Raw genomic sequence first — 10,840 nt, forward strand, 5'->3', positions numbered from 1 at the left:
TTTAATCAGCTTATACATTTATTATAAAAATAGAAATGGAAAACAATTTGTATATATTTACTCTGAAATAGAAAGAAAAAATGATACTTCTCGTTATCTCATAACGTGTGATATTTCATAAGAAAAAATAATAAATACATACAAAATTAATTGTTATCGAATGCAGTACTACATACACTCTTTTAACTCATACAAAAAATACACTCTTTTTAATTTTATATACAATTGTGCAATAAATACTTGACACATTATTATGTTTCATTAAATAATTACATACAAATTTAAATGTTAAACAAGTAATGTACATTAAATATATATTAACAACACTAACAAAATATATATATATATATATATTAACAGCATAATAAATTATTGATTGTCTTAATTTACTCTTTTGAAGAGAAGAACTAGAGAGAAACTTATCTATACAATTTACTTCTATATATAGCAATTTCATATAATTATGAAAAGGAAAGAAAGAGAAAGAAACATAATGAGATAACAAATGTACAAACAGAAGAAAGATCGAAGAGACAATGTAATTCATAAACATGATAAATGTTGATATAGTTAGATAGATCATCATTTATAAATCGGTTTTTAAAGGAATCTTTCGAATATCTATACTCTACTATAAATTTAATATGGTATCAGAATTTGTGATAATGAGCCCTAGTTAGAGGAGACATGTTAAGGGTAGTCCCTACGCAGTATAAATTTAATACAAACAGTTAGATGTCAATCATGTTTCCTTTCCACAACTTGATAGCCAACTTATCTAACGTGACGCACGAGGTTCCACCTTCAGCCATTGCTTCCTCAGCCCTTTTTTTCATCTCGAAAACCCTTTGTCTAATCTCTTTTCCCTTTACCGAGTCCATCAGTTCCCTGACTCGGTCCCCCAACTCTGTTGCACTCACCAACCCATCTTTGTTCTCGTTCACCTCCAAAGCCACCTTCATTTCCTTCACCATAATCACCCTATTCATCTTCTGCTCCGCGTAGAGGGGCCACGCCACCATCGGCACCCCTTCACACACTGCTTCCAACACCGAGTTCCACCCGCAGTGAGTCACGAACCCACCCACCGAGTCATGACTCAGTAACTGAACCTGTGGGGCCCAGTTTCTCATTATCAGCCCCTTCTCTTTGGTCCTCTCCAGAAACCCTTCTGGCATCAACTCGTCCAGACTCAGTTCCTCCATCGAGTCAGCATCATCCAACCTGGACCTCACAACCCACAAGAACCTTTGCTCACTCTTCTCCAACCCAATGGCTATCTCCTTCAACTGAGCCCTAGAAAACCTTCCGAGGCTTCCGAAACTCAGCAACACGACGCTCTGACTCGGTTGCGAGTCTAGCCAACTCAGGCACCCTTTGTCTTCTTCATACGGTGCAGAGATCAACGGTCCGATAAAAAACAAAGGCGGCAACGTCCCATCTTTGCATAACGCCCTGATGGATTTCTCTTCAAGGGCTTCAAACGTGTTTGCTATAATGCCAACACTGCACCTCATGTTTTCCGCTACCTGAAGCAAGGACTGGTAGCTTTCACTCGAAGGGTCTTTGGCCTCGTTTGGAAAATCGTCGGTGGAGATTGTGGGTAATCCAGGGATTTGAATCTGCAGCGGTTGGTCTTTGACCTTCTCTCTAGTAACGGTTTGGTGAATGGTTGGTAAACGAAGGAGTAGAGAGAGAAAGGACGCGCATGAAGCGAAGTAGAAGTAAGTGGGGACGTTGTTGTTGAGATTTTCAGTGAGGGCTTTGGGGTCGTTGAAGTTCATGAAGTCAATGACGAGGGCTTTGAGGTTCGAGGCTTTGGCGAGGGTTTGGAGGGCAACGGCGAGGTTTTGCGTGCTGTGGCGGGTGAGTTCGATGGAGAGGATGTGAGAGGGGAGGGAAGGAGTGGAGGGGGGGAGTGTGGCGAAGGGGGCGTGGTGGAATGTGATGGCGGGGGTCGTGGCGGTGACGGTGGCGATGTATCGAGCATTAGAGTTGCAGGAGACGCTGGTGGTGGAAGAGGTGGTGGTTGGAGTGAGGATGAGGATAGTGATGGAAAGTGAAGGGTGGTGAGTTAGTATGAGTTTGCCTAGCTCCACCATGGAAACTAGGTGTCCCCTTAGAACATTAGGGTATAGAACAATGGTGTCTTTCATGTTTGAAAAGTGATGAGATTTTGAGATGGATTTGGTTCTTTGGATGGAGTTCAAGGGAGATGTTAGCTCTATGTATTTATGGTGACGGAGAGTGAGCCATCTAACAGACTAATAGTCTTACTATTTTATTACACTAACTTTTTCACAAATGATTATGGGTTTATTTATATTATATATATAAAAAATACTACTCCACATGTTATTATGGAGTATTCTTAGACATTAATTTGAAATTATGAGGTCCGCATGATTTTTATTACTCTGTTGTTCTCATTATAATTTAGTGTAAGAAGAAAAAATTCTCAAAATATTTACAAAATTTGAATTTATTGAATTTATTTGAAAAAAAATGTTCTTAATAAAGGACTTTTATTTTAATTTTTTTAATATCATATTTTTTTTACTTTATATATCTTATGATATTGATGATATGTACAATAAAATAAAATGAATTAATAATGATAATATTAATTTTATAAAATTGTTATTTTTTTTATTTATTAGTCCTTTTTGGATTGTGTAAAATAATTTAAGATTACTAACTATTTTTCATAAAGCTTTGTTGATTGATGGAAGAGGATTAAGCAGAAGGATTTGAGCTTTAACAGTATGAAAGCTATCATTGAGGCCTTTTAAGAAACAGATAACATATTCAGTTTTTATACTGTTTCATAGTTTTGGTGAGATTACAATTAAGAATAATTAGAATTACAAATACAAGGCTTGCGATCCTTTAGAAAGATGTATCAATATGACGTAACTTGTAAGGCTTTGATACTCTCAATGAATAGAGAAAAATATAGATACATGAAGTTTTGGTTCGATTAACGATTTGGGAGAGTTTTTTTAAAAATTCAATCCTTTCCTTTTCTTCAATCAACGGTTGAAGGAGGAAAATATGGTATGCCACAGACTTCAACAACTATTATCTTCTTTTATTCTTTGTGAAAAACTTTTAGTACCTTCTATTTTTTTTATATGATTAAAATTGAAGCGCCAGTACAAGTACCACAAGTAGCTAGAGTAACGTGTCCCCTCCAATTCACCAACACCAATCACCATGGACACACCATCATTATCCATCTTCAAGACTCTAAAATAACATGGAGTGTAAGATGTGAAGAACTCCTTCATGAGTGTAACATGCAGTGTAGTACTACTATCAAATTATTCACATGCTCTAATCAGATACAAGATTAAGCGAATCAGGATCATGGGAAATAACAAGATCATCATTAATAGCAGTAGTCACACGGTCATCATCATGATCCTTCTCTTTTTGCTTACCCTTAATATCTTTATTTTCCTTCTTTCATATAAAACAATTCCTCTGGACATGCCTTGTTCTTTGACAATAATAACAATCAACATTCTTGTATCGAAACCTAGACTTGCTTCTGCTTTTGTCTATATCACCCTTCATATGTGCCTCCATCATTCAAGCAAGTAGAAAAACAACCCCATAACCAAAGAGTTCTGATACCACTCTGATGGGGAAATAGACCAACACAATAACAAACTCTATAACAGAGTAATAAGCAGTGAGAACTGAAAATAAATTTTTCCAAACTTGCAAGAACTTGTGAGAAACATCAATAAAATATAGAGTGCAATATAGAAATTAAGGAAAAAATAGAAACACAATTTGTTTAATGTGAAAAATTTCTCAATGCAAGTGTAAAAACCACGAGTCGTTCATACCAAAGAAATAATTTCACTATAATCAATGAAGATACAAGAGAACCTTCAACAAGTGCATTAACACGTACTACAAACAGTCAAATCAAAACAAATCTTCAATTAGTACAATAAAGACAAAAAGATAACCCTAAAATAGAGAGCAGATAATACAAAACACTTATCTCTCTCTACAAAGATCCTTTTTCCGATCCAACCAAAAAATTTGAAGTATCACCCTTGTAGAACTTGTTGTACAAAAATCAATCTAATCTAACGAAGAACGAATTCGCAGTTACAATCTAAAAAATGCTCTCTGGTGCGTATGCAAAAATCATAATGATTTTCTCTCTCCTTCTTTCTCCCTCAATGATTTGTAACTCTTTTTCTTTCTCGAATGAGTTTCTCTTACTATATCTAACTATGTGTCTGTCTCTCTAATGTGACTCCTCTTCACTTAAATAAGTGAGATAAAATGAATATTCTTATTTGGGTTTTTACTCCACATAGGAATGAAGTCCAAAAAAAATTCAATCGTATTTTACTAAAAACTAAATAAATGAGAATTAAAATAAATATAAAGAAACAAAATTTATGATCAAACATTTAAATTAAATTTAGGATGTTTTCCTTTTTTTTTCTTCTTCGACTGATTTCCCTTTTCACATAGGTAATAAGAATATTTCAAAAATGGTGATACCACATTTTAAGTCTCATTTCAAAAATCAATTCAAAATTTTTTACATCTGGAGTTTACATTTATGCTGATGGAATCTTTTAGCTTACACTCCTAATTATAAACGAAAAGGACAACCAATGAGGCCTAATTAAGCCTCGTCTTTAGCCGACTCGTTACGGTCTTCATGGACATCACATGTGCATCATACGATACAAAGAAACACAGAAACAAATGAAGTGAGATACATCCCATATTATGCTCAAAGTATGACAATGGAGACAGTATTACAAAAATCAAGAACATACAGGCTTTAAAATACACATTTGATAAGGTAGTATGCAAGGCGTAAGAATTATTTGCTAACTATAACACCTAAAAAATGACACTTGAATATAAGGTGTAAAACCAATGATACATTTTGGAACCTACTTCAAAGCTAATAATTAAATAATATTGTGGGAATGGGATAGATTTTTCTTTGTTTGCACAAAACACACACACACACAAAGTTTCATAATTTTTTCTTTTGCACGGCAAAAAGCATCACATACATAACTTGTAGCAAACTTAAACTTCATAAATGACTTTAATGGCTAATAAATATATTAACCCACAACTGGCCTTAGAAGCCCTTCAAGAGAATTCAACTTAAAGAAGTCTACTAGTTTAAAGTTCAAAAACCAAATGGATAAGACAATAAGAGCATGTTTAGGATAGCTGAAATATTCTTGAGATTTCACAGTTGTGTTTTTAGAGCAAAAGCGTTGTTTCCAAAATAAGTTGTGTTTGGTACAATAGCTGAAATTTGTGATAAAAAAAATTCTAAAAAATAAGGTATCTTTTTTTTTATCTAAAAAGTTGTAGCTTATGATTATATTTTAACAATTTTCTTTATTTCTTGTCAGTTGTTTTCATGTTCTTTTACTGTATAAAAGTTGATTTATTTTGTTACATCCAAACGAAATTAATTACCATAAAATATTTGTTCAACAAATTTACCTAAACAAAAACTTATAATCAATTATAAATATAATAAATTATTATTGTAATAATATAATTTTCACTACAATCCAAAACATACCCTAAATAACCCATGCCCCAATGTTTGAACTTACAATATTCCAAATCATAAACAAAAAGAGAAGCCAATGATACCTAACTACCTAAGCCTCGTCTTCAACCCACACTCCTTATAGGGTCTTGATAGATTTCACCTATACATCATATATGCCATACGAAGAACACAAAGAAACAATTGGAGTGATATATATGCATCCCACATCATGCTCAAAGTATGGAAAATAGAGATAGGTAGAACACGCACATAACAACTAGAATATATCAATCATAATTAGCACAATATTAGACAAGTCAAGAATATATAATGTGTAACATACACATTTAAGAATATAGATTGTAAAGCGTAACAATTATTGACTAACAAGAGTACGTAAAAAATGGTGCCTGAATATATGATATAAAAACAATTACACATTGTGACACCCTTTATTCCAAAGCGAATTATCAAATAAAATAATATTGAGGAAATATGAAATATTTTTATTTCTTTTTTAGAATAGCACAAACTTTTATATCCTTTTTCTTTTGCATGACAAAATGCATAAGTTTGTAACAAGACGCCTTCTACCATGGAAAAGGGATATATAGGTCATGTAATAACATGGGGAATTTTTCTCAGCCTTTGAATTTATCTCTGTTACTCAATGGATCGCCTTCTTATCCTGATCTCAACCGTAAGAAATCACTTTTTACAAAGTTTTAGCGGTACTCCATGAACATGGATATCCAAAAAAAAAATCTGGACTAAAAAGAGATCCTTTTTCTCTCTCTAGCTTAACAACAACTTTCTTCTTTCACTTGTTTCCCTGCATGCTTGAAGCTAACAAGGTGCTACTCTTCATTCTTAAGTTAAATTTAAACAAAGCTTTAACATGTTGCAGTCCCATAATGCCCATTGCACTCCCTTTCAGTTTCATATTCAACAAAATTAAAACCACGAAAAGGAGAATCACCAAATGAGTCATGCAAAATCCAGTTTTAGCATAAAATGGAACAAATTTGATTTTTTTTTTAAAAGAGGAAAAACAGGTCAATATAGGAACATAGTTGGCATGGGAGAAACATCAGTGTAGTCGATGCTGCCAACCGAATGGAATGGTAGAAATCTACATAGAATATAAGGTTCAATTTTTTTATCTCACATTCAATGCTCTTAGTCTTCCCTATCACTACTACAAGAGTTACAGGTTATAATATATTTTTAAAAAAAAATAAAAAATGATAATTGATCCTTTGAAGTGACCAACCACGACGAAAATCTTGAAACAATGACATGGCAGGAATTATGGCTAAAGATGAGGTTTATGAAATAAAATTGATTCTGCTCACAGAACAACAATGAAAAAAAATACATAAAGATCGTATTGTCCAAATTTAATCTCAGTCTCACCAGTCACTGCGTGGGATACTGTGTTTGTAAGTGTTTGTAAAAAACAATCCCTACAGTTGAGACTAGGAAAAAAATGTTTGTAAAAAAAATTCCCTATATAATTGAGACTAGGAAAAAAAATGTGATTCATTGAGTTGATGTATCCAAAAGTTGAACAAAAATTCCCATGGTACATGCCTACGCCACTTTCTGATGCTAGGTGTCTTGTAACAAACTTAAACTTCATAAATGACTTTAATGGCTAACAAAGATATTGGCCAACAATGACTAACAAGACGGTTTTTAGCGTGAGAAAATGAAGTAAGTTTTTCACACTGTGGGAAACAAAATTTACACCGTTAGATATATTTTTTTTAAATCAAAGGCAGAAATTATTTGCTCTTTTTTCCATTTTTTTCATTTTTTCTCTCTTTCACAAACTAAGTGTATAATGACATATTAAATGTTCATAAATAATTTTTCTAAAACAAAGAAAAATAAGAGATTAAAAATAATAAAAAATGATAGATATAATAAATATTTGATTTATTAAAAAGATAAAAATGAAAGGCATTGATAACTGCTAAATAATTGTATTTTGATAGTAGAAAATTAGTCAAATATTAGCCTGAAATTAATTATTTAGTAGTTATTTGTGATTAAAAGTTAGAAAATTAATTAAATTGAATTTTTGGGTGCAGATATAAAAATTGGAGGTGTAACAAGCAAAAAGGGCAAAAAAATTGAAGAAAAGAAGAAAATTTGAAAAAGGCCCAATCCAATACGCGCGCTCAGCGCGCGTCACGGGCTAAGCGGGCCAGGAAGTACACTCGCTAAGCGCAGGGTGTCACGCTAAGCGTGCCTACAAAGGCCCAAAGCCCACTTCAGCAGCTATAAATAGAGAGTCAGTCCAAGGGACAAAGACACCACCACAGAACCCCCTCTCCTAGGGGTTTCATTTACTCTCTTTCTTTCACCCCATCCTCTCATTGTAAAGCCCTCATGACCATGAGTGGCTAATCCCCCTAGCTAGGGCCTGGCAGGCCTAAAAAGCCAATGATGTATGGAGCATTTCAAGAGTTATCGATAAAAAGAGGAATTCCCTCCAGGTTCTTTATTTATTTACCGTTCTTTCTTTTTACATCCTGTATCTCTGAACTTGCTTTCTGTTAGGGTTTAGTCCACTCGGGAGAGGGTAAAACCTAATTAGGGGTAAGGAATGAATACTTGAATCTGTTTTAAGGGTTAGGCCACTCGGGAGAGGGTAACGCTTAAGAGAACACTAAAAGGAGGAAATTATCGGGTTATCTTTTAGAGGGTTTTTCTTCCAGTATCTTTTATCTGCTTTTCTTTCTTGCTTATTCTGCATCTCGGACTTTGTTTCCTGTTAGTCTTTAGGCCACTCGGGAGAGGGTAAAGCCTAATTAGGGATAAGGAATGAATGTGTGAATCGGTTTTAAGGGTTAGGCCACTCGGGAGAGGGTAACGCTTAATAGAACAATTAAAGAAAGAAATTATTGGGTTAGCATGACTTAATGCCCCAATGCCCATGCTTTAGCAAACATCTAGAATGTAATCCTAATGCATCTTAGTTATTAAGTCTTCGCAAAGGGCATTTGGAAGATAGGTAATTAAGGTAGGCTTGTCATCGTGAGGCATCAGGGGCAAGTAAATGGATAGATGTGGGGCAGAATTAGTTCACTGGTATTGATAACAGACAAATCCAGAATCCATATATCTAGGCTAATTAGACTTGTCAGGTTTTAGCGATTTTAATATATAGATTTTATTCTTTATTTTTATTGTTGGTCTTTCTTAGAAGTAGTTATTCCTTATTTTACTATCGGGTTTTAGGAGTAAGCAATTATATTTAGTAGATTTAGATTTTAATTATTTGAATTTCGTAGAAGTAGTTATCTTTATTGCAATTTAAATATTTTATCCTCTAATCTATCTTTAAATCTTTTAGCTTATCTTATCTATTATCTTTATCTTTTATTTTAAATTTTAAATCTTTTAGCTTATCTTATCTATTATCTTTATCTTTTATTTTAAATTTTAAATTTCCTTTATCTTATCTATTATCCTTATCTTTTATTTTAAATTTTAAATTTCTTATCCCTTGCTAGATTTAGATTATTTTAACTAAATTTACAATTTACAAACTGAAAAGTACTTCACATAATTGCAACAAAATCCCTGTGGTACGACACTCGGCTTACCGAGAAATTATTACTACGAGCGATTTGGTACACTTGCCAAAGAGCTAACAGGCATCATAAATTTTTAGATGAGCAAGGATCACTAATCTGAAACAAATTCAACTTAAAAAATTAAGTCTACAAGTTTAAAGTTTGGAAACCAAATGGTAGAATTTTTAGAGGACAAGTCAATGTCAAACTGAGAATCAACTCTGTTTCCACAGCTTAGCCAACTTATCCAACGAAGCACGTGATGTTCCGCCTTCAGCCATTGCTTCCGCAGCACTCATTTTCATCTTGAAAATCCTCTGACGAATCTCTTTCCCTTTGTCTGATTCCATGAGTTCCCTAACTCGGTCCCCCAACTCAGTCGAACTCACGAACCCATCCTTGTTCTCGTTCACCGCCAAAGCCACCTTCATTTCCTTCACCATAACCATCCTGTTCATCTTCTGCTCCGCGTAGAGAGGCCACGCCACCATCGGCACCCCTTCACACACCGCTTCCAACACCGAGTTCCAACCGCAGTGAGTCACGAACCCACCCACCGAGTCGTGACTCAGAATCGCCGCCTGTGGGGCCCAGTCCCTCACCACCATTCCCTTCTCCTTGGTCCTCTCCAAAAACCCTTCTGGCAGCAACTCGTCCAGACTCAGTTCCTCCGCCGAGTCATCAGCACCACCCAACTCGGTTCTCACAACCCACAAGAACCTTTGCTCACTCTTCTCCAACCCAATAGCTATCTCCTTCAACTGAGCCCTCGAGAACCTTCCCATGCTTCCGAAACACAGCAACACGACGCTCTGACTCGGTTGCAAGTTTAGCCAACTCAGACACCCTTTGTCTTCTTCTCCATACGGTGCAGAAATCACGGGTCCGACACAAAACAAGGGTGGTGGTACTGTCGCATCCTCACTTAACGCTCTGATGGCTTCTTCTTCAATGGCTTCAAATGTGTTTACTATAATCCCGGCACCACCCATCATGGTTTCCGCTATCTGAAGGAAGACTTGGCAAGCGTAACTCAAGGGGTCTTTGCATTCGTTTGGAAAATCATCGGCTGTAATTGTGGATAATCCAGGGATTTGGATTTGCAAAGGTTGGTCTGTATCCTTTTTTTCTATGAGGGTTGGGTGAATGGTGGGGTAGTAAAGGAGTAAAGCGAGAGTGGAGGCGCCAGAAGTGTAGTAGAAGTAAGTGGGGACGTTGTTGTTGAGATTTTCAGTGAGGGCTTTGGGGTCGTTGAAGTTCATGAAGTCAATGACGATGGCTTTGAGGTTCGAAGCTTTGGCGAGGGTTTGGAGTGCAACGGCGATGTTTTGCGTGCTGTGGCGGGTGAGTTCGAGGGAGAGGAGGTGAGGGGGGAGGAAGGGGGTGTTGAAGGGGAGTGCGGCGAGGGGAACGCGGTGGAACGTGATGGAGGGAGTGGTGGCGGTGACGGTGGCGATGTATTGAGCATTAGAGTCGCAGGCTAAGGTGGTGGTGGTGGTGGAAGGGGTGGTGGGAGGAGTGAGGATGAGAATAGTGATGGAAAGTGAAGGGTGGTGGGTCAGTATGAGTTTTCCCAACTCCACCATGGAAACTAGGTGTCCCCTACCAAGATTAGGGTATAGAACAATGGTGTCTTTCATGTTGGAGAAGAGGTATGAGTTTTTGAAATGGAATTGGATCTAGTTCC

The 10,840-nt window shown here is 35.9% G+C and overlaps 2 protein-coding genes across 2 annotated transcripts; both read right to left on the reverse strand.

Moving 5' to 3' along the window:
- Positions 1-731: 731 nt before the first annotated feature.
- Positions 732-2,156, reverse strand: UGT8 (isoflavone 7-O-glucosyltransferase UGT8). Its single transcript, NM_001292092.1, has one exon. It carries the CDS (start codon positions 2,154-2,156, stop codon positions 732-734), a length of 1,425 nt encoding a protein of 474 aa, NP_001279021.1.
- A 7,079-nt stretch (positions 2,157-9,235) lies between these two features.
- IF7GT (UDP-glucose:isoflavone 7-O-glucosyltransferase) lies at positions 9,236-10,840 on the reverse strand. Its single transcript, NM_001248232.2, has one exon. It carries the CDS (start codon positions 10,791-10,793, stop codon positions 9,369-9,371), a length of 1,425 nt encoding a protein of 474 aa, NP_001235161.1. The 5' UTR covers positions 10,794-10,840; the 3' UTR covers positions 9,236-9,368.

Source organism: Glycine max, chromosome 16 (assembly GCF_000004515.6).
Source record: "Glycine max cultivar Williams 82 chromosome 16, Glycine_max_v4.0, whole genome shotgun sequence".
NCBI classification, from domain to species: Eukaryota; Viridiplantae; Streptophyta; class Magnoliopsida; order Fabales; family Fabaceae; genus Glycine; species Glycine max.